Source organism: Artemia sp. Qi Xiang Cuo, chromosome 10 (assembly GCF_049724085.1).
Source record: "Artemia sp. Qi Xiang Cuo chromosome 10, ASM4972408v1, whole genome shotgun sequence".
Classification (NCBI taxonomy): Eukaryota; Metazoa; Arthropoda; class Branchiopoda; order Anostraca; family Artemiidae; genus Artemia; species Artemia sp. Qi Xiang Cuo.
This window is the reverse complement of record NC_142803.1, coordinates 45257437-45282334: the sequence shown is the minus strand read 5'-3', so window position 1 is coordinate 45282334 and position 24898 is coordinate 45257437. Positions and strand designations below refer to the sequence as shown.

At 36.2% G+C, this 24898-nt stretch overlaps 1 protein-coding gene across 2 annotated transcripts in view; it reads left to right on the top strand.

The window, feature by feature from the left end:
* The window catches only part of wcy (WW domain-containing adapter protein with coiled-coil wacky), a 91317-nt gene that overhangs the window by 52069 nt on the left and 14350 nt on the right, over window positions 1-24898 (top strand). For both annotated transcript variants that reach the window (XM_089095454.1, XM_089095456.1), the window contains exons 4-7: window positions 15035-15216; window positions 17846-18038; window positions 22666-22853; window positions 23848-23975. In XM_089095454.1, coding sequence (XP_088951580.1) covers window positions 15035-15216; window positions 17846-18038; window positions 22666-22853; window positions 23848-23975 — 691 coding nt within the window. The remainder of the gene's footprint in view (window positions 1-15034; window positions 15217-17845; window positions 18039-22665; window positions 22854-23847; window positions 23976-24898) is intronic.

The window sequence follows — 24898 nt, the reverse complement described above, 5'->3', positions numbered from 1 at the left end:
TTTGAGATGGCCATTTTTGTTCAACGTAGTTTAAAGTTCTGGAAATTAGGTCTTAGAAACCAGCGTTGTCGTAGAAACTTCAAAAAGGACTCATTCAATTGGGAATTGAGAGGGCTAGTACCCTTATTAATAGTCAAAAGCAATTGGAGGGCAAATGCCCTCCCCCCCCCACGCCCATCATTTCCCCAAACATTTCCGATCAACATTGTTTTTTTGTAAGTGGTTGTAGGTTGAACGTAGTTGAAGGGTTGGAAATTATGTTTTTGAGTATTAGAACCCCCCACAGCCCTTAGAGCTAAGGTTGTGTTATGCCCTGGGGGCATATAATGTCTTATAGAAAGTATTGTCGTAAAAACTTCAAAAAGGGCTCTTTTGATTGGAAACTGAGAGGACTACTACCTTTTTTATTGAGAGGGCTATTGCCCTTTTTAATAGTCGACAGTAATCGGAGGGAGAATCCCCCCCCCCCAACGTCCATCATTTCACCAATCAGAAAAGTCCAGAAATTATGTCATTAAGGATAACAAATCCCCCCAGCCTTCAGGGCAAGGGTTATAAGTTATGCCCTTGGGACATACAGGGTTTTATAGAAAGTGTGGTCATATAAACTTCGAAGGGGGCTCATTGGATTGATCAGACGCTCTAGTGCTCTTTTTATGAGTGAAAGTGATCACAGGGCAGCTATCCCCTTCCCCTACACACACGTCGTATTGTCCCGAAATGCGTCTAATAGAAATTTTGGGATAGACATTCTATTCAAAATAGTCTAAATATCATATAACAAGGCTTTCGGGGTTGAAACAAATCCCACAGATTAGGGGCAAAGGTTGTAAGTTATGCCCATGGGGTATTTAAGGTTTTTATGGAAGGGATGGTTGTTTAACTTCAGAAGAGGCTCAGATTTTCTCCCTGTAAAATAGTTTGTCAATATCAAACGAAAAGAAATTAATCACAAAATTTTTTTTCGCAGAATAAGTTTTTCAAAAAAAGTAAAGAACTCCATTACACCAAACATGAACAAAAATAGAATCAAATAATCTACCGAGCATACAACTACCACAAATCAGTATCAATAACTAAATGAAACCCAAAATTAACAGAAATTAAAATAAGTCAAACTCAAAACGAGCAGAAATTAATCTGAGTAGGGCTCTAAACCCTATGCTTTCTGAAAGCTAGAATATAAATTTGTACTTTAATGAAAAAACTCTTTTAAATGTTTTCACTTTTATTTATGTAAGAAATCAAAAATTAATTAAGATTTTAAGGAATAAATATCAGCATATGTATATCAAACTGACAATGCATATTTTTTTCAGTAAATTCAGTTGAATTTTTTTTTACCATAAAGTACAAATTATATTCTATATTCTATATACCGAAAAAGGAAAAACTTCTGAAAATTTAGGTTGGACCGAAATAGATTTAGACCTTAAATTGAAATTCAAAATTTAATATATTAACTTGTAGCTTGGTATGAATTTTGCTAGTTCTACTCGGGAAAACTTTTATGTCATTAGTACAGTAATTTTTAATTCTCATATCAATGTTTAAGGTTCTCAATTCGTTCCTGTGCTTGTCTAGAGTGATTATTCATATATTATGTCTAACCTATCTTGGTTATGCAGGAGGGTGCCAGATCATCCAAATTATTTGCTTCGTCTCTAATTTAGGCTCACTCGGGCCAGGTTCAAAAACGTAAGTTAAAACATTATAAAAGAAAATAATTTATTTAAGTAAGAATAGCCAAAATTTAAAAATAAGATTGAAACTTATAATTTTGATCATTTGAAACATTGGCTCATATTCCACTTAAGGGGAAGTTTTCTCTAAGTCTAATGAGGTCTTTAAAATCTTCCAAAGAAATCTCTCCAAGAGCAATCTTTTTCAATAATTCTAACTTTGCTTCAAATTCTTGGTCCTGGATTCTTTTTCTTTTCCTGTAAGCTCGGGCGGCTTCTGTATGTATTTCTTTGAGTCTTTTCACATGTTCTTGGGGAAAACTTGAACGATTCTTTCCAGCATATCGGAGGGGATTTTTAGATCTCTCGACAGCGTTTTTCTTGCCTTTATATTCGCTGTCCTTTGCTCTTGCTTGTGGATTTGCATCCTGGTAACCCTCTATGGAAAAGCTGATATCGTACATAGGTACCGAGACCACACAGGAAGCTCCTTTGGTATTTTGAAGTGGATCAGTGTTGTAATTGTCATTCCTGAAGTTTTCTATTTCAGCTCTCCATGTGTTTGCCTGATTTTGTAGTTCAACTTTGTTATTCTCTTTTTTATTGAAACTGACAGGGTTGTTGATATTAGCCTGACTTTGGGATGGGTAGGCCAAATTGCCGATCGTGTTGGAATCTTGGCAAGCTTTCAAAGGAAATTGGAAACCTTGTTCTGGTAGAAAAGCTATTGATGAAATCTGTTGAGACTTTGAATATGAATTATTGCTGTATTTTTCATTCATAAAACTACCCATTTCTATTTTTCCTGTGTTCGTCTGGCTTTGTAGTCTAGTTTCTATCTGAATTTTTAGACACTGAAATTGACTGAATTCGTTGTCTAATTCTAAATTATCACATAGAATGTCTAGTATGTTTGGTTCGCTTGCAGCTAATGTTGTTTCGCTCCCTGCATGCCAATCTCTGTTAGAGACAAAGTTTTCACAATCTGTGTCGACAGAACTAAATATTTGATGTTCATAACTTATATCCATATTTGTCTTATCACTTATTTTGCTTAATCAAACGTTTCTAAAAATAAACTAAAATATGCCGGCCTGTTCTCTGTGTTATATGCTCCTCGCTAGGTCCCGCCCTCTTGCGAAACCTCCGCAGCGCTTGATGACGTCATCTTTGTTGGCCACAATCAAAAATGACGGATAAAACCTTTAATCGGATAAAAGATAATTTAGTTATAGATTTTAATGACGTCACCTGGTCCGTTTTCTGTCATGGGGGATTTTTTTTTTCAAAAAAAATTGATAATGAGGTTTAAGTAACCTTTTGTAACCATGGTCCTATGACCAAATAAAATGTCGTATTTTTGTTTGAGTCCATCTTTTTGGAAAATTGTGTGCTTTTTAATGAGGCTAGATGGCTGTAAACAATATTTTTCTCCCGGCTCTTACTCGACTATGGAAGCTTGAGCTTTTCCCTGACTGCGTTAATATGGCGAGATAGACCTATCACAATGCGGCTAAGGAATGAGAGAGGCTCCTATTGTATAGAGAGATTGAAGAAATAGAGAGACTAGGACTTGGCGTATTCATTTCTAGCCGAAAAGGTCTGCTCTCGGGCCTCTTGGCTGGCATACAGCCAGCTTTTGTGCTCAGAAATTCAAAAAGAGGTTGTCGATTTGCCGGTGTTTAAACAGTAACTTGGGGATTCTTGGCAACGCAAAAACAAAAATAAGAATAAGAGGCGGGTTCTCGCTAGTTTCTCTTTTCTATTCCCTTCCTATAATTTAAAATTGATAGTTAAAAGATCAAATAATTATTTCTTTAGAGGTTAGATCGCCGACTACAGTCCGCGGGGACACGCCTGTAAATCGTGAAATTTGCCCATCGTTCATGGATAGTGCTTGTTATTGGGAAGTATAAAGACATTTTCTTAGGGGGGGGTGGTGCTTGAGGTGGATTTCTGTAGGGAGAATCTTCCTTTGGGAGAGAAATTTCTAGGAGGTGAATATTCCAGTGGAAATGCTACACTAGGGAGATTTGACAGAACTACTATGCGAAACTCTTTTTTAATTGTTTTACATTCTCTTTGCCAAATTTTTCATGTGGAGATGATCCGGGGAAATTATCCAGTCTTTTTTCCGCGTGTTTTGATTTCTGGGAAATAATTTCCACCGAAGGGGGCATTTCTAACGTGATGAAGAAACTGATTAGAGATTAAAGTCTTATCATAGGCAGCGCGCTTGTGCTGCCTAAGTAAAGAACGATGTGGGCACAATGTGTTTTTCTCCACCCTGGCACTTCGTATCGAAGGAGTTGTCGTAGAAACTTCGAAAAGGGCTCATTCGATTGGAAATTGAGTGGCTAGTGCCCTTTTTAATAGTTGAAAGTGATTGGAGGGCAACTAGCTCCCTCCCACGCCCATCATTCCCCCAAACACGTCCAGTCAAAATTTTGAGATAGCCATTTTGTTCAGCGTACTTGATTTCCAGATAGAAACTATATTTTTGAGGAAGTAACTCCCCCTACTCCGACGGGGAAAGGGTTTTAAGCTGTGCCCTGGGGGCATATAAGATTTTTATAAAACGTTCTGTCGTAGTAACTACAAACAAGGGTCATTCAATTGGATATTAAAAGAGCTAGTGCCATTTTTAATAGTTGAAAGTTTTTAGAGGGCACCTAGCCCCCCCCCTCCACGCCCATCATTCCCCCAAACATATCCAATAAAAAATTTGAGATAGCCATTTTGTTCAGCGTACTTGATTTCCGGATAGAAAATATGTTTTCGAGAAGGACACTCCCCCGCAACCCTCAGGGCAAGGGTTTTAAGTTATACCCTAGGGGCATATAAGGTTTTTATAGAAGGTGTTGTCGTAGAAACTTCAAAACAGGCTCATGGAAATTCAAAGGGTTAGTACCCTTTTTAATAGTCAAAAGTGATTGGAGGGCAACTAGCCCCCCCTCCAAATGCCTATCATTCCCTGAAACACATCCAATCAAAATTTTTAGATAGACATTTCGTTCAGCATAGTTGATTTCCAGATAAAAAATATGTTTTTGAGGAGGAAACTCCCCCACAACCCTCAGGGCAAGGGTTTTAAGTTATGCCCTGGGGGCATCTGAGGTTTTTATAGAAGGCGTTGCCGTAGAAACTTCAAAACAGGCTCATTCGATTGGAAATTCAAAGCGCTACTACCCTTTTTAATAGTCGAAAGTGATTGGAGGGCAACTAGCCCCCTCCCCCACGTCCATCATTCCCCCAAACACATCCAATCAAAATTTTGAGACGGCCATTTTGTTCAGCGTAGTTGATTTCCACATATAAATTTTGTTTTTGAGGAGGACACTCCCCCACAACCCTCAGGGCAAGGGTTTTAAGTTATGCCCTGGCGGCATATAAGGTTTTTATAGGTGTTGTCGTAGAAACTTCAAAACAGGCTTTAATAGTCGAAAGTGATTGGAGGGAAACTAGCCCCTCCCCACACCCATCATTCCCCCTAACACATCCAAGAAAAATTTTTAGATAGCCATTTTGTTCAGGATAGTTGATTTCCAGATAGAAAACATATTTTTAAGGAGGACACTCACCCACAACCCTCAGGGCAAGGATTATAAGTTAAGCCCTGGGGGCATATAAGGTTTTTATTGGAATCTTTGTCGTAGAAACTTGAAAAAGGCTCATTCGATTTGAAATTCAAAGGACTAGTACCATTTTTAATATTCAAAAGTGATTTGAGGGCAACTAACCCCCGTCTCTCCACCTTTTCCCAAAACACATCCAATCAAAATTTTTAGATAGCCATTTTATTCAACGTAGTTAAAAGTTTTGGAAATTAGGTTTCTAAGGATGACAACCCCTCCCTCCACAGCCCTCAGGGTAGGAGTTGTAAGTTATGCCCTGGGGGCATATAAAGTGTTTATTGAAAGCGTTGTCGTAGAAACTTCAAAAGGGCTCATTCAATGGGAAATTGAAAGGGCTAGTGCCTTTTTTAATAGTTGAAAGTTATTGGATAGCGACTAACGCCCCTGTCACGCCCACCATTTTCCCAAACACATCCAATCAAAATTTTGAGATATCCATTTTGTTCAACGTAGTTGAAAGTTCTGGAAATTAGGTCTTTTACCGAAAAAATATAAATGTTTTTACTTTTATAGATTTAATAAATCAAATAATATTAATATTTTGATTACTAAAAATCAGTATATATATATTAAACTGACAATGCACATTCATTTGTATTTTTTCAGTAAAGTGCAAATTTTGTTCTGGCCTTGGGAAGGCATAGGGGTTTTGTGCCCAACTCATGTTAATTTCTGCTTGTTTTGAGTTCGATTCGGTTATTTATTGTAATTTCTGTTCGTTTCGGGTTTCTTTTATTTATCAATGCTGATTTGCGGTAGTTTCACTCTTGGTAGATTATTTGGTTTTAGTTTTGCTCATTTTTTGTTTAATGGAGTTCTTTAATTTTCTTTGAAAAACTCATTTTGTGGAAAAGTTTTTTTAATTAATTCAAATGAAATAACGGTAAGGAAAATTTTTCAGACTGAATCGTCCGCAAGCAATTTTACAGGGAGGGAGATTTTCTGCGAGGATGGAACTTTTCCGTTTTTTTCCGCGTGTTTTGGTTTCTGGCAAATAATTTCCAACGAAGGGGGCATTTCTAGAGTGATGAAGAAACCGATTAGAGATTAAAGTCTTATTCATATGAAATAATGGTAAGGAAAATTTTCAGACCGAATCTTCCGCCAGCAATTTTACAGGGAGGGAGATTCTCAGCGAGGATGGATGTGTCTGGAGGGAATTTGACGGGGGGGGGGTGGGCCCGTTACGGTGGGTGAAAGGTACCCCGAGGCGTTGGTACCGCGAGGGAGGTGGCTATGTACAATAGGGGGAGCAATATTTACTGGCATTATTTGAAAAACGGACAGAAATTATTACATATATGAAGGGTTCCCCCCCCCCCAATATCTTTCTCTTTGAGCTAAAATTTGACTGTTTGTCCCAAATTTTTAAGAGTGTCTATTGAAACACGGGAGCCGTTTAACTAAAAGTGCTAACCCCTAAAAGTGCTTTTTCCTAAAAGTCCTAACAGCTTTAACGTAAAGAGCAAGGTATTGAGAAGGGGCAACCCTTCATATACGGAAAAAATCTTCCAAAATTAATAGTCAAGTTTAGTTTTAATTTTTCATGTACGGTGAGCCAAATTCGAATATTTATTAGCTGAAAAATATTCAGAAATTAAATATTAAAAAAAAATATATTTTTTCTAACTGAAAGTTAGGAGCGACATTAAAACTTAAAAAAAAAATAAATTATTAAGTATATGAAAGGGGCTGTCCCCGCGTCAACGCCTCCCTCTTTACGCGCAATTTTTTATTTTTTCAAAAAGTATAGTTGTGTAAAAAAGTAAAACTTTATCGTAAAGAGTGTGGCGGTGTGGAGGGAACAGCCGCGATTATATATGTAATAATTTCTGTTAGCTTTAAGTTCTAATGTCGCTCCTTCCTGTCAGTTAAAAAAAACTTGTTTTTTTTTTAATTTATTTTAAGATTCATTTAATTAATTTTATTTATGTTAGGCTTGATAAAATTTCCTACTGTGGTATATAATTTATCATTATGAAGAATGCCCCCTACTAGTGTCCAGGTAGGATATCCCTAAAAAAGGTTGGTTCGAGGAATCCACCTTGAAATCCCAGGAAACGATGCCCTTTTAATTAGATTTTGTTATTTCAAAATCTAATGCACTCCTCCTGATAAATAATTGAAGGGGTATATAAATAATCGATGCCCCCCTCCTTATGAATAATTTAAGGGTTTCTTTTTCTCAGGTATGATTATCTTTGTCTGTCTAAATATTTTTTATCCGAATATTAAACGACGGATTCGCTTCTGTCTCTTAACCCCCCCCCCCAAAAAAAAAAAAAAAAAAAAAACAAACACAATAACAAAATTCACCTACCGAATAAAACATCGCTGTGTTGTGAAGCAAATCACTTTAGCTAAATAAAGCATTAAAATAATAACAAATGCTATCTGTAAACAATGGATAAATTGCAATATTTACAGCCTTTGCCCTCTGGACTGAGGGGGGGTTATTTCATACCTAGAGATGTATTTGTTGAGCATTTCTGTTATTATTAATCAAATTGGAATCTCCAAAGTGACTGGGGATTTCGGTGGGGGGGAAAGGGCCAGGGTAAGGAGCGCGGGGCCCTCCATTAGGTGTGGTCACTTATAAGGGCTGTTAAACTTTTAGTTTTGTTTCAATGAACCCTCTCCCGATCTTCAAGGACCATTGATTCGAAACTATCATCCCTGGGGGAAATATAAAAAAAGCACATATTTATGATCTTTCTTTGGCAAAAAATACACAATTCCAAATATTTATAGCTGAAGGCTTGAAACCTCTATGGTAGGGTTCTCTGATTGTTTCGTGGTTAGGGAGGGGAGCAGATGCCTCAAAGTATGCATTTTAATAAGAAAACATTCTAACTCTCATTGAACCTTCGGATGAATACAGAATTAGTTCTAAGAAAGGGGGAGGGGTGGATGTAGAAATTGATATATAATCTCTTTTGTTTTCCGGGAATATTTCTTGTCTACGCTGTTATTATGAAAGTAAAGAGTAGCATTAAACCTCAAAATGAGCAGAATTTATTTCGTATAGAAGAGGGGCTGCCCCTTCCTCATCCCCAGCCTCCCCCTTACGGTCCTAGAAACTTCGAAGAATGCTCTTTCGATTGGACATTGAGAGTTCTAGTGCTTTTTTTTTATAGTCGATAGTGATTGGAGACCCACCAGCCCCTGTCCTGGAACTGTTTTTGATATACGGTCCTTTTGTTACCCCTTAGGACATCTGATTGGCATTTTGAGGTACCTATTTTGTACTTTCTCCGTGGATGCTCAATTTTTCGTATATGGGAACTATCCACGGAGAGGGGGATATTTTTCGGTTGAAATTTTCCACAGGGGAAACGCCGGCCCCAAGCGAAGACGTCAGTGATTAGAGAAGTCGCAGACTAAAGGCAAGGAAAATGGGGATATAAAGGGAAAAAACCCTTTTTATTTGAAACACATTACTTTCCTAGTTTTTATTGGGTTTAATCCTAGCTTGTATTGCGCTCTGGCCTTTAGTCCAACAGCCAAATGGAATTTCTTGGAAACTGTCGTAAAAACTAGCTCTCGGGTCATTTTCAAATATAACCTAACCTCCCAATGTTTTTGTAAACTATCCAGTGTTTGTTAAATTAAATGATACGTAGCTCCTAGGGCAACTTTAAGACCTCAAAAAAAACAAAAAAAATGAGAAAAGTTTAAAATAAACAAACTATTTTATTTCTATTCCAGCGATAGGAATAAAAATAGATCTAAAATTAAAATCACTTAATGGGACATTTCTCTTTCCCGGCTTGTTTAGATTCTTATGCAAACTTTTTTGCATAATCTCGTCACTGGAACCAGGATTCAAGCTCTGCACTGGGTTGCTGCAGCTGGGTTTGAGTTTCGTGTCCCTTATTAACTATGAAAGATCCATCCTGCTGCGTCACTACATGACTAGAAAAGGGAAGCTTATAATAAATTATCTCTTTTTCTAATGCTGCAATTTCCTGTTTAATGGTACTAATATTTTCCTTTAAAAGTCTCCTGTCAATCGATTTATTGATTCTGGACATCTTAGAACGTTGTGCGCTCATGGATTTTTTGTCTAGTAAGGGTTTCTCTTCTTTATTATTCTGGTAGCTATTTGACTTTCTTTTTCGGCTCTTTTCCTGTGGAGCTGTAGCCTTCTTCTTTTTTTTATTTAGTTGCTGAAGTCCGCTTTCATTATTTGAGAAAAAATCGTAAACTTGGTCTTCGATGTGTTTTGATGGCAATTTCCTTTTTCGATATGTTCCCTGAGCCATCGTATCTTTGTTTTTGTGCAAACTATCAAATTCACCACCACATTGATCTCCATTTTCTGCTTTTGGTGGCTTCAATTTGTCTCCATTGCTTTCGCAGTTACCAAGGTCGTAGATGCTGATTAGATCTTTTAGCAAATATCTATCATCTTTTGGGGGTTTCAACTCTTCTGCACTATCTTCCAAGCCATTAAGATCATCCTCGTTTGCTAGATATTCTAGTGATTCTTCATCACATTTCGTTGACTTCATTTCAACTCCACTGCCTTTCACTTGATCAAACATGCTGTTTAGATGTCTGAATATATCTTCTTCATCATCTTCCATTTGATCACTTTCCACTTGCCCCTTGAGCTGACAACTTTCCACTTGAAACGTATCACCTTCCACTTGATCAAACATGCTGTTTACATCTAAATCCTCATCTTCACTTTCCACTTCATCAACTTCACCTTCCACTCGGTCACTTTCCACTTGCCACTTGAACTGACCTCTGAATAAATCTTCATCATCACATTCAGCGGGTTTAAATTCCTCTGCATTGTCTCCCAAGATACATAGATCAATGGCAGTTTGCAATATATCAGAAGACTTGGGATTGGAAGCTCCTATTATTTGTAGAAACTGATTCGACTGTCCTGACATTTCTGCTTGCATAATTTACTAAGCTAATTTGATTGTGTTTGATGTATCCTACAACAAAATGATTTTGATACTGGGAACTCGGGTGGTGTTGTAGCGATATTTATAGCCGTGTATGTGACGTCACGAAAATGACGTCATGTATGTATAACTTATAGCCCTTGGATCCGATTTCTTGAGTTTGCTAATGTCAGAAAATGACGTCATCTAAAAACTGTTGCTATTAACTAGGTAACTTACACTAAGAAATAACTTTAGTTTTCTTTTTTGGTCATGCTTTTATTTTGAGTTGTATCGGTCTTTAGTAATTATAACTTTATATACGAAAGAAAGGGAAAGAAATCAAACATTCTAAAGTTTATTTAATTAGAATTATCAAACTCATCAGTATAGAACAAGTAGGCAACTATTTCCTAAAAATTTAGTTTATTTTTTGAAGAACTGTTTGACTTGTAATTTAAAACATATAAAATGATACTACAGCACTACCTGTTAAAAATAAGAACACTTTTCTTTTATACACGTAGAATAATATAATTGGAGAAAAGATCTGTATTTACTTGTAGGCTATTACTATTATTTTTTTTTTTTATTATTCCAGGGGAAATACTATCTATTGGCTAAGTTAGAAATACGTGAAGTTTTAGTTGAAAGGTTACTTACTGTCACAGAAAGTAAATTTGGCTCGTTTAGAGATTCTGGAGGAAGGACACTTGCCGGCAGGGGCACATCTCAGCAGATTTATTGGGGGGGAGGGACGAGGGGTCCATAACTGGATATTCAAGGGACATGACATATATGATAATTTTTTAGCCACATTATTGGGGGGCAATTGCCCCCTCCTCCAAATTTCATTAAGGACCAATGTGTTTTGGGGTAGGGGTAAGAGACCTGGCTCTGTAAGCTCATCCAGAGTCGGTCCAGCTGTAAATGAGTGTCTGGAGGAATCTTTGAGAAGGTGAACAGGAGCTATGAAACGGAGATCCCCGGTTGAAACGGAGATCCCAAACCACCGGTTTGGGCTGTGCTCTTGACTTTTTTTTTAGTGCCAATGTAATGTGGTTCAACTAATGATTTAATACAAGCTCATGTTGTGCTAATTTCAATTTAATGGTTATAAACATAATGAAAAAGTTTTTTCTTTTTTGAAGCCTAAATCAACTGAAGAAAAAAAAGGAAGAAAAATGGTTATTAATTTCTGTTTTATTAGCAAGCAAAAAGGTTAACATTATGTTACTGAAAACTAGGATTTTTGCAAAATCCCAGACGAATTGGAATCCTGATTATGTTTGATACTTGTAGGAATTTGAATTAATAAGCTCAATAGCATCGATAATCGGTTTGTCCTTTAGCCTTATTCTCTTTTTTTTGTCAAGGCGTTCGCCCATAGCTCTATAAATCCCTTATGAATGTTCAACAAAGAATATAAAACTCAAACAACTTGGCGAAAGGGTATGGAGTGGACACCAATTTCGTCACTAAGGCAAAACAACCAGCACTATTTAGAGTTAGTCAGCAAAAATCATATAACAATTATAGACACATCAGCTAAAATATTCCATATTAGCTTCACTTCATTTTTTTATTCTTTTGTTATTTTTATTTTTATTTAATATAAATTAATTTTTTAAATACATTTTCTCTACATTCTGCCGCCCTAACCGAGTGGTTGGAACCCTGGACTTGTGATCATTTGTTTTTCGGGGGAGGTTATCGAGTCCTGATGTTGCTGATTACTAGGTTTGAGATGGGGGTCAGTGGTTTGACTCTGCAAGTTCAGTCAGAGCCAACCCAGCTCCGAATGGGTACCTGGAGAAATCTGGAGGGAGGGAATACGAGAAGGGCCGGGTGATAATCACGAGTTGGGTACCTGCGCTATATGGATAGTTGGTCTGCATGCAAAAGGTTGAAAATGTGCGTTGAGTCTAAACTTCACTAAATATTTCTACCCAAAGAACGAAGATATTTTTAGACTTTAACCTAGCCCTAGATTTAATATTAAACAAAGAAAAAAAATAATTTAAAATAAGAACGGGTCTATGGCTAGATAAAAGAAAAACGAGAATAATTGCACGAACGTTTTGGATTTACCAAACAAGGTGTCTTAAGCGTGGAGAAGAAAAAGTTTAAAACGAAACTACATAAAAAAGGAGGACAATTTAAAGTCAAAGAAGATTATGAAGAAATCGATCAAACCAAGTATATACAATGCTATTCCATGACATAATTGGTGTGGTTGTTTTCCTTTTATTCTTCTTTGATTGCAGAGTTTCCTCTTTTTTCATTTAGTTTCGTTCCGAAATCTTTCTTCTGCACGCTGTAAGTGCCTTTTTGATATTTTTTTTTCGTGTTTCAGATGTCTCTGATGCTGGTGTAGTGGCGTACTGTCATCTGGGGACATTATATTTCAACAAAACGAACTACGATATTCGTATTTTGCTAAAATTTCGTTTAATTATTCTCCTTTTTCTTCCTACTGGCCATAGACCCGTTCTTGTTTTAAAAATTTTCTTCTTTGTTTTGTAATGTTAGGTCGTTTTGGCCTTAGATCTTTTATTAGCTGTAATATTAATAATAGTTATATTTTATATAGTATGTAAATGATTATAATATATATAATTTAAATGATTATTATAAGTTATATGTAGTATAGGAGTTAGTAAACAAATGAGCTTGTCTGTTCTCGGTAAATTTCAGGTTGCATCTAAATATACTTAGAATTTTAATTTGCATCGAGATTTTAATAGTTAAAATTAACTATGCTTTGAATTTTCCCTTTTCTGTTTGGCAACACTGCATTATGAGTTTCAGATAACAGTGCTAATCAGTGCATTATCACATGTTATCAGTGCAAACTAGTTATCAGTGCTAATGAGACCCATTGACAAAGATTTTTTTCTTATCAGTTTCTTTTGCTCTTTGATATTGACAGCAAATTAAAGTATTTTAGCTACTAGTATTAAGTGCTGCCTGGTTTTAGTAAGGGTGCCAAGGTACAGGCTCTAATTGTGATTTCTCATGATAAGTATATTGTCTGATATTTCTCTATCTCACGTATAAGGCATCTTTTCTGATGATAAGTATAAGGTCATTAGCCATCCTTTGTGGAGCAACGTTGTCTCTGAATCATTCAGGTATCTTTTCCGGGCTTGCTACCCATACAGCTAGCAACTATCTAAATGCTTAGGCTTGCAGTATACCATCGATTAATTGAAGACACTTTGAATCTTACTGTTAAAAAAAACGTAAGGATACTGAATATTTAGCGGCCCGAGTAGGCGAGGATTTGCCAGTTTCGTCTTTTCTGACACTAAAAGATTTTTACAACTATTAGTATTATCTTACAATTTAATATTTATTTTTAGCTATTTTAAACATTAGTTGTTTTGATCTTTAAAATTGTTTTAGTAGTAGAAAAGACGGATAAAATTGAATTCTCTGGCCCGCTATTCAAAAAAAAGAAAGAAAAGGTGTTTGTCTTGTATGTCTATTTGATTATGTCTATTTGATAGCTGTAGCACTATAGTTCAATAGTTAATTTAATTGCGGTTTTGGGTGTAGAGATAGAAAAATACTGCAAATAATTAGCAATATTTGGAGATATTGTGCGTTTACCACCCCCCCCCCAGACAATACTCCCGCCCCCGGAATATCTCCCCGTGGAAAATAAGGCTTTCCAAATTTGAGAATTTTATTTGGGTTTTATTTATTTTTTTAATTTCCGTACGGGGGTGGAATTTTGGTACTCGTGTATTATGCGCCACTCACTCAAGTTTACGCTGTGTAAAATTCGTGAACACACCGGTTTTTTTGTTCGTTCCTTCGTTACTTTATAAATAAGTTTGGGCTATAGATTTGCAAATTAGGGGGGGGGGGGTAAAATATAGCGGGTCTACATGCAAATTGTGTTTGGTACAGTTATTCTGCATATTAGATAGATAGATAGAGAAGTGTATTCTAAAGCCAAGTATATGGCCATGAACATAGTAAAATAACATAAATGAAAGGCACAAATAACATAAACTTTGATCAGAGTGATCATCATAAAACACTTAAATGAAACGCTACATTAATCTAATAATAGTACTTAATACTTGGAAAAGCGGGCATTGAAAAAAAAAACACTTAACACTTGGAAAAAACACTTAATAAAACATCACATTTACTAAATACTTTTTTTTTTTTTTTTTTTTTTTTTTTTTTTTTTTTTTTTTTTTAGTTAGTTAGTTAGTTAAAAAAATTTCCACATGCCTCGTTCGAAGAAACCGGTTTGTTATCGAGTTTTACACAGTGTAAACTTGAGTGAGTGGCGCATAATACAGAAGTACCAAAATTCCTTCCCCCTACGGAAATAAAACTCAAATAAAATTCTCAAATTTGGAAAGCCTTATTTTACACGGGGGGGGGGGGGTACTTTCCGCGGGGTTTATTTTCTGGGGGAGTAAACGCCAGCTACCTTCCAAACTATGCAATAAAATTACCTGGAACATTTTAAATTGTGCTACAAAAAATTTTAGAAATCAAAGTATGAAATTGAATACTGTGTCTTGATTTTTTTTTTTTTTCAAAATATCTCTTCCCAAAGTCTCCATGTTGGATGTTTCCTCTATAAATACAGATAGAAAAATAAGATATAAAAACAAGGTTATTCTTGTAATTCCTTCTGTTGCAGATTACATGCTTTTTATAGGACTAAATACTTGGTTTTCTAGCGACTAATTTGTTCGCCTCTTCTTTTTTGTATTATTATTATATACTTCTGATTGTCAATTATTAAGACGCTTCAATTTGTATATTGTTCTTTTTATTTCAGATCATAGTACTGTTGAAATGGAAATGTCCCCAGGTGACAGTACACCAACATCAGAGACATCTGAAAAACGACCAAGGCTGGAAATCCATGATAATCTGGCGTCAAGTGGATTGTCTAAGTTGTCATCTCAGACGGCTGGGATTACTTTGGGGTCTCAAAGAATACCTTCTTACCCTCTTCAGGTTTATTTCCATCCAATTTTTCAACTTCAAATTTTTAGTATTCTTTTATATCAAGTTCTTCATGTAATCTTCTTGAAGATCATTTTGATATATTTAAATATTTATTAAAAATATAAACATATAATTGCTCCAAAATTATCCTCTTCTATTGTAGCGAAAATTATGTTCTGGTCTTCAGAAGACATGGGGGGGCGTCAGCCCCACTCATCTTAGCTTCTGTTCGTTTTGGGTTTCTTTTATCTATTTTTTGTTAGTTTTATGCTTGGAAAATTATTTGACTTAATGTATGCTCATTTTGGTTTAATGTAGCCCTGTACTTTTCTTTGAAAAAGTTATTTCGTGGTTTCGTGGAAAAAGATTAGAGATTTATCTCTGTTTTTTTTTTTTACATAGTCTTTTTCATTGGGAAAAAAATTTCAACAATATAACACACCCTTTTGAAAATCTGGACACCAATGGTATTGTTTAATTAGTTTTTATACATCCTCAAGTTTTCCTGAAAGATAAAAGTTAATACCGGTCCCAGAAAGTTGTATCTATGCTATTTTGACAACCTGGGTGCACTTACATTATATTTTGATTTAGCCGAACATCCCCCTTAATGCTCCCTGAAAGTTCCATAAGCCTTAGTAGTATTATTACTAATAGCAGTAGTAGTGCTACTAGCAGAAGTAGTTGTAGCAATATGCACATAGTGTTTTTCTATTAGCTGAACATACCCCTCAGCATGCTCTAAAAGTTTCAAACTAACACTCTTTGCTGTTCTTTATATACTGCTGATACGACCATTTGACAGCCTGAATACATATAGCATGTTTCAATTCAATTTAACATACCTCCTAACATTATCTGAAAATGTCTTCTTAATACACTTAGCCTTAATAACAGTGTTAGTAGTAGTGGTAGAAGTAGTAGAGTTTGCACACATATATTACCTTTTCGTTGGTTCAACATACCCCTTATCTTGCACTGAAAGTTTTAATTTAATGCTCTAAGCTTTTCCTGAGACAGAGCTTTTAAGGCCTTGCAATAACCTACATCCACATAGTGTGTTTCAATTTTGTTCACTATCCTCTCGACATTCCCTGAAAGTTTCGCTGTAATGCCTTTAACTTCGGTTGTACAAGTAGTAGTCGTCATAGTAGTAGTAGTAGTAGTAGTGTATTGGTTATTAGTAGTAACTTTAGGACAGTGGTGGCTAACATTTTTCTTGTAGAGAATACAAATTAAACAGATGGCATTGCCATCTTGGCCGTAAAATTCTCAAAATATTTTTTCATAATTGCTTTTTACTAAGTACAATTGTTTTTGTTTTTTTCACAATTGCTTTTTTTTCCTGATCGGCATCGAATCTGAATTATTTTGTACTAGACAATTTCTATTGAAACAGCGTTTTTGTATTTCCAGTTACTATGGGTCCTGGGTCGCTCTTTACTTGATTGTAGCTATTGTTGCAACCTTGAAGAATGATGATTTTAAAGGGAGAAAAAATGCGAAAGAATGGTATCCTTTAGAGCATCCTGAATTAGTCATAAGGTCGCCAGGTCCAAATTTGGACTAAGAAAGATCACGAATACTGTGACAGTCATTACCCTTGAACTATGAAGCATGTATAACTAATTTTTATTTCTGTGCCGTGTTTTGATTTTTAAAACGTTGATTTAATCATGCAAAACATGTTTAGTCGTGTTTAGTCGTTCCTCAAAAAACTTTGTATATTCGGTTTGCAGAATTTCAAAAGACAGTGACATCGCCAAACAAGACATTTTTGAAATTGTTATTTTAGTAAATCCACTAAAAAGAATCTAAAGGTTTCTCTATACTTAAATATTTATCATCTGAACTTCTTTTATTTTAGGTTGATATGTAGAACATAGGCTAGTAAAAAAGAATGAACACAAATATACCTGTTAGCCTTTTTTTTTTTTACCAAATTGGTTCTTTTATCTTTGGTCCAGTGTAAAGCAAAATAAATAAGGAAAACCAAAATTGATATGGCTGATATAACTATGTTTAGTTTTTTTATGTGATTATCTTTGAGATCTTGCGGGGCAGAATAGTCTGCGCTACTATTTTTTCTCTCAGATATGGATTTGAGTAACCTCTTTTGTCAGTTTCATATACCCTATCTGCTCAACTGCAAGTAATCTCTAAATATTTTCGAACTCAAAATCCTCTGCATTGGATATAACGCAAGCTGGGGTACTGCGTATGGAATTAAGTTAAAAAATCTGTGACTTGATGCTGTGTGTTTCATTTCACTTTATTTTGTTTGTACTTATAGTTCATTTCTGAGTAAGAGATGATTTTTCTACTGATTAATGTGGAAGTCTAAATAATTGATAGTCCTTGGTTGTAAAACCTAGAAAGGGAATTATATCCGTTTTTTCGGCTAACCACGGTATTTTTGTCCAGCGATATTAAAGTAAAGTTTTGTTGAAAATCACCCCCTTCTCCCTCTTAACTCCGTCTAGAGGATGACCTTCAAACGAATATTTGAAAAATCCTTCCAGTCCCATGAGATTTCTCTTAGTTCGCCCGTAAAGGTTAGTCAGGTTTGCACATACGTAAGCAAAACACTATAAAGGTAAACATGGATTTATTATTTTTTTTAAATTTTATTTTTTAGTCAACCAAGGATCTGAGCGTGACAGCCTTAAAATCTCTGGAACAGACAGAATTCACTCAACAAGAAGCATTGAAAACGTTACACGCGGCTTTATTAGCAGCACAGGGTGCGGTATCTTCTGATGTTGACGCCTTGAGTAATGGTCCTCCCACCCCAACTCATTCTGAGTCCCACGATAGTGACCATCGTAAAGGTAAGCTCTTTATTTGCATCAAATACTTCAAAAGGTGACGAAGAACTATTTCCTCTGTTCCACTATATTGTTGCAACTACTATAGTATTATGTTTCGCCATAAAATCCTTTCTTCCTTAATAGTTCTATATATATATACCGTCCACAAAGCTGCTACGGAGGAGCCAGTGGCGGTTCTGGCTCCTCTTGCGCCCGGGGCAAAATCTTGACTAGCCCCCCTTCTCCCTCCTGTCTCCCAAAAATTTTTAAGTCAAATTTTAAGAAAACTCATTTACTAACAAAATTTTCATTTATTAAAAAAAAATATATTTTTTACATTTGACTTTTCGTGCTTTAGCCTCTGCAAAATTATTAATTATCTCGTCCCAGTTGACTTTCTTGACTTAACGCTCTTGCTCAGCAGGGTCGCCAGCGTAGAGGGAACTGGTTGACAGTGCCGTCAGTCTTGCCCAGATGGTCCTGTCCCGGGCTAGTGATGGGGCCTCGTTAGGGTTGATTTTGCGGCTGAGGAGTCGTTTGTTTAGTACATCAGTCCACCTTGTGCGCGGTTTCCCTCTAGGACGTCGCCAGTCATTTTCCGAGTCTGTGATACTGCAGGGGTGCTTGGTGGGGGGAGGAGTAGGTGGTCGTACCATCTCATGGAACGGGTTTCTGCTTCAGTAGAGAGATTTGCCATCTTGAAGGTCGTCAGGATCTCAGTGTTGCGCAACTTTTTATACCATTGGAAGCCTTCTATTCGACGCAGGTGTCTAGTTTGAACGGCAAACTAGATTGCTTCTACTTCTTCGCATACTATGCTCATTAACACTAAATCATTTAGTCGCTCCTGGCCCATAGTTGATGCGAGGTATGTTAAAACTAATTTAAATGTGCTAAACGACCGCTCATTACTGGCCACCGACACTGCAATTACTAATAATATTTGATAGGCAAATCTTACCTTGGCAATGCCCCTTTATATCTGTATTGTATTATTAATTCTAACACATCTATAGGTTTCTTCAAGGAAAAGTGTCGGTGTTGAATTATTTTTTTCGTTTCTTTGAGTTCGTGGAACAACTGAATGGGATCTAAGTCATCGCAATATTTTACTTTTATTGTTACTTACTTTTATTTTGAAGGAATTGCGATGGAGATACTGAAAAATGAAAATTTCGGATTCAATTTCCCTATACTTACCGCCAACAGCGCTCTAATTTATTTTAGTAAAAAAATCAATTACATAATGATTATAACCATTAGATTATTTATTTGAAATTTTGCGCCCCTATAATTCTGCGCCCGGTTTAAGTGCCTCCTCTGTCCGCCCCTTAAAATCGCCTCTGGGAGGATCCCTTAGTTTGTTGTGTTGTTATTTCGGACCGTTTATTATTAGAAAGTCATTTTTACTTAAAAGCAAAAACTGACAAATCGGAGACTTAAATCGTCAAATGCACGGAAAGATTGGAAAGATTTTTCTGAAGGAGATAGACATTGCAATCGTATAGCCATTTATCGAATTCTAATATTCAATGATGGAAAATGTAACTTTTCAATTCGGATATATTTTTCTGTTTTAAAAATGTATCCAGTGTGTTTGTGAAAATTTATACGGTCCCTTTTATTGTAAGCTGACACCATGGGATTTTTCCTTTCACCAGAGAGTTTGTAGATATTACCTCACTGTGGAGTATTCACCTTTATGAGGTTAGAACTTACAACTGTAAAATCTGAAATACTAATTCCCCTTGCGTAATGATGCTGAGCAGTTACAGGACAATTTCCATATCCAAGGAGATGATATAAGAGCAGCACATGAAACTAAACAGCGTTACGTTTTTCTAAAAAAGGGTCCCAAAGGAAACTTATTACTCATATGACTGCCAATGGGAAACGAGTTCTAGATGGATTGTACAGAAACGAAGTGTCAAGGATCTTGGTATGTTCACACATATACAGAAATGTTCCTACTAAAATTTTCGACCAACATGCTACGAACCCAAAAGTTTTAAAACTTCAGGGCTGCAAACGAACCTTTTGGCTTCATAGTACTTTTCAATCTAGCCCTAAAATTTCATCTAGGTCTAAGGTATCTAGAAAATAGGGGGTGCCTCAAAAGGTGTTTTTTTTTCGGCTGATTCGTCAGAAAGAAAAGTAAGAGTCGTATTTCAGTTCTGCTGGAACTCGAGAAAAAACTTCGGCGAGACTAGGCTAACTTGGGTCCGGAATGAGGATTGTGGCTTAAAGATAACTGGCAAAGGCTTTTCGGGGGTTTTCAAATAAAACATAACTTTTAATAATAATAATAACAACTTTTATTGCTCTTAAAGCCATAGAGCCATGGCAATATAAAATGAAACATTCGATTCTAATTAATTCACATTGCGTAAACAAAAACATTCCACAAATTACAAAAATATATTTCAGTGCTCTATGGCTACACCATTTCAGGGCTTGTATATGCCTGTAAAAATAGCAGTTGTCCTTCTACTGCTTTGTTTGGATTTCGATCCAACTGCGTTTTTAATTTTCTCTGTGTCGGTTTTGCTTCTATTTTAAATATATTTATATAGTTTTAGGTGGAACATTATTGGTAAAAACGACCCGTAATAGTTTGAAGGATGCTATGTCTACCCAACCCTTTAGAATTATAGTTTTTTTGTGTCCTTGAATCTTTCGTTGAATTTTATTTGCTATTCTTACCCAGGGGTCATGCTGGTTCGTCAAAGGGGTGTCAGGGTGTCATGAACGCAAGAGTGTTCTAATCAATCTACAGACTGCTCACGGCAAACTGTACAACAATATTAAACAATGAAAATATGAGGCTAAGCGAAAGGCAGAAGTGATTGGACCCTTTTTCTATTAGCATAAGGTGGCTATGAAGTTAGATATAAACTGATGATGATTATGAATATGATTTTTGAAAAAGGGGAAGCACCTAGTGATCTTTAGAAAGCTTTAATTAAACCCCTCTGTAAGAATCTGATGGTACTTTTTAGACTTAGAGATGGTGCAGATTAAGTTTTAAGAGAAGAACGGACTGGTTTTAGGAAGCGGAGAGGATATATTGACTGGTTCTTTGCTTTCAGATTAATAATTGTGAATTGCGTGAGTCATCAAACCTCTTTAGTCCTTAGTTATATAGATATGTGCAAGTGATTGATTCAGCTGATAGAGGAGGTGTAGCGAAGGTCTTATCCTTGTATGGTATACCAGACAAATACATTAAAGTGATTAGTGCTATGTACGAGAATAAGACAGCTGCAGTTAAGGTAGGAAATGAGGTAAGCTGCTGGTTTCGTATTAAATCAGGAGTTAAGCAGGGTGGTGTTCAATCCCCCTTTATATGGATCATTTTGATAGACTTTTGCCTAAGGAGCACAGGAAAGGGCAATGAGAGAATAGGGAATCAAATGGGGAAAAAAGATTTTCCTGGACTTGTATTATGCTGAGGATTTAAGCATCCTAGATGAAAGTAAAAGTAAAACGAATGAACTTTTAGAGGTTTTACGAGTTCAGGTTCAGGTTTACTAATGTTTGTGTTGTTAGTCACCAGGTTGTCGGTATCTTCCTTGAACAGGATAGGGGGAGAGCTCGACGTGAGCTCCGAAATTTTTTTCGGGTAGAGTCGTGATGTGAGTCATACGTGTGTTCTAGTCTTTCAGGAGATCTACTCGGTATTTCGGGGTTTTCTCAAATACCTTTGATGCTGGCTTAAATCTGCTTTTGAACCTAAACATGACAAGCGAAAGAAATGTTTACGCTCTACTTTATTTCACTTACCTTAGTAGTATCATTTGTAAAAACGGTGGGAGCAGTGAATATGTTAAAAGTAGAATAGCCAAGGCCTAGGGTGTTATTTCACAATTGAAAAATGTTTGGAAGAATAGGAAGATAAGTCTGCGAACTAAGATTTGAATGTTGGAAGCTACAGTGAAGACATTGGTTAAGTATGGTTTAAAGTGTGGGTGCTCCGAAAGACGGAGGAGGATTTGCTAGATGTTTTCCATAGAAATTGCCAACGGATTGTATTGGGTATCCGACGGACTGACCGTATCTCAAACAATAAGTTTTACAAAAATGGTTGAATTCTGCTTTCTAGGGCTATAATAAGAGAAAGGCTGAGATGATTGGGACGCGTTTTGCGGATGAAGAAGGACAGATTGCCCAAGATCGTTCTGGTCGGCCAACCATCTTGGGCCAAAATAAAAGCATGTTGTCCCCGAATGGGGTGGGAGGATGTCGTAAGGAAGAATTTAATGGTAATTAAACCTTTCTAGAAAGGTTTAATGACGGATGCTTTGAATAGATTGGAATGGAGGAGGAGCGTATGTAGCTGTGTTGGCCCCAGGCGGCTTTGTGCTGCAGTAAGTTGTTAGTATTAGTAGTTGTATAAATTAATTATGCACTAACTGTTGCCAATATTTGTTTTTTAATTCATTTGTTTTCACTGCTCTTATTGCTCCGTTTTGTGTATCAATATTTGTCATGCACCTAGCAAGATACAATTACGCAGCAGAAAGTATAACATTTCGTATGAATTATGTTGCTTATCTCAAAAACATGTCCTTTTGTGTGGAAACGGCGTTAGTGTCTCAAGTTATTAGTCTTTAAGCCTTCACTCAGTTTATTTATTTTTGCATTGCAGCATCCAGTGTAGTTTCAGATTCGATAAGCCAGTCAGCCCCTAGCTTGTCTTCTATTGGGCCAAGTATGCGGCAAATTCAGCCTCAAATATCCCAGACTGCAACGTTAACCCCATCTTTAGCTAATCATTTTAAGCCAGGATTACTAGGCCATGTGTCTGGATGGCCAGCAGAAGGCTTAGAACGACAGGTAAATTTTGGGTCCATTCTTAATCACATGATATCCACTGAAGCTAAATAAGCCTCCCCAAAGTCTGCTCTGTGTACCGATAACTCAATACCCCAATACCGATACCCAATATCCGTATACTCTTATGCTCAAAGTCTGCTCCGTATACCATATTGGAGCTTATTTAACTATGAACTCTAAACTGTAAACTATGAACTTCAGTAAGCTGTTTCATCACTATCTCAAAGCCTGTTAACTAGATATTAGAGCGAGTTACTTAAGGAGATGCCATTTCAATATTGTTATGTATGTTAAGTGTATGATTAAGGGTCATTTGCCAGGATTTAGTATGTGTTTGATGCTCAAATAAAAAATCGTAGTGTTTCTAGCCAAGCTGAACTTAACATAAGCTGAGCAAGTTCCTTTATAACTCGAGCTTTTGTAATTTCTATTTTTATAGGGCTTGAGTAATTCGAACTTTTTGTTCCTAATTATGCGTTTTAACCCGTTTTTGGGTCCAAGAAAGTTTATTTTACTTGTAATGCGCTGAATTCGAAAATGTAATCGCAGTTTGTGAATTATCCCAGTTTTCGCGGAATAGTGTCTGAAGTTTTATTGGGGAAGGTGAGGGGAGAGAGGAGAGGACACGTGCTTTTTTAATATTCAAGCAAAAATAACATTAAGGAACCTAGGTTAAAAACTTCAAGTGAAAGAACTTAGCGCTTAGTAATAAATGTTTTTTTTTGGTGAAAGGAGGGGCTTAAAAAAATATATATTTTTTTTTTATTTTTTTTTGCAAAAAAGAGCGTTTTGATTCTTAGCAATATTTGTTAACATAATGTTCTTACAAAATCACGGGGAATCTAGCTGGCGAGGCACAAGAGTAACTTAATTTGCTTCTTTTTTTTTAATGTGGTGAATTATTACTATTTGTTATTGATTATTATTAAATATTTTAAATACGATACCGTTGTAATATTGCAATTTTATATTTTAATCGCATGATATAATTTAGGCTCAGAGGACAAACGACGAAATGCAGAGTTTAGGTAATCTTCATTGTACAAAAGTATCATGTGAATTGAAAATGTCCCGTTCCCTAGTTCGTATAACCGACATTCAGTCCACGCTCCAAGAGCAAAGGTAAGATTTCTTTTTCTAATCTGTCCTGGAATCTGTCCGACTCGTAAACATGTAAAAAAAAAATTCATGTAAATAAATCTTTGTTGCGTTTTGTAGTCTTTGTATCCCCCCCCCCACGACATTTTGGTGCGTTTTGTACGACTGGCTGACTCGACCAAGTGTAATTGATGTAGAGGTGTTTCTCCCCTATTTACCCATATCTGGCACCTAGGCATATATATCTGTTTCACATAGTGACCACCTTCTTTTAAACAACCCTGCATAATAAAATTAGTTGGTACAAAGATCAATAGAAGTATCTTTAAACAGAATAGAATAAAATTAGATATGCTGTAAGTTTCAAGGTTGCTCTTACTTAGGAGCAAGATATTTGTGCCTGAAATCGTCATCACTCTTATTTTACTCCTTAGCAAAGAAAAGATAACATGTTTAATTTGCAAGAAGTATTTAAAATACGGCTTCATTTTTCAGGTGGCTAACATATGGCTGTAATACTCAAAATTGAATCATAGTTGCCTTATGCACATTTTACACTGTGTCAGCATAATGAATCGGTACTCTGCTTGACAATACGAGGCCTGGGGTTCGATTCCCAGTGCCGCAATATTAAAAAAAAAGCCATTGAAACGTTGTTTTGGTGCCCTATATTCTATTATTGTACTCGGACGCTTTGTCAGGGGAGAGACTGCTGAATTGGTGTGTGAACTTGCCGTTAGGGTTGCAAATTTCATATATCAAATGTCTTAATATTAAATCTTAATGTTAATCCTTGGATCACTCTGGCGAGTCAAGAATTTGACGGCATCTGTATCAGCTGACAAACTATATTTGACAAAAATATTTGATAGCCTTAGGACATAAAATATGAGGTTACATAGAAAGCGGAAATGTTCAGGGATTTCCTCTCATAATAAATCGAATTT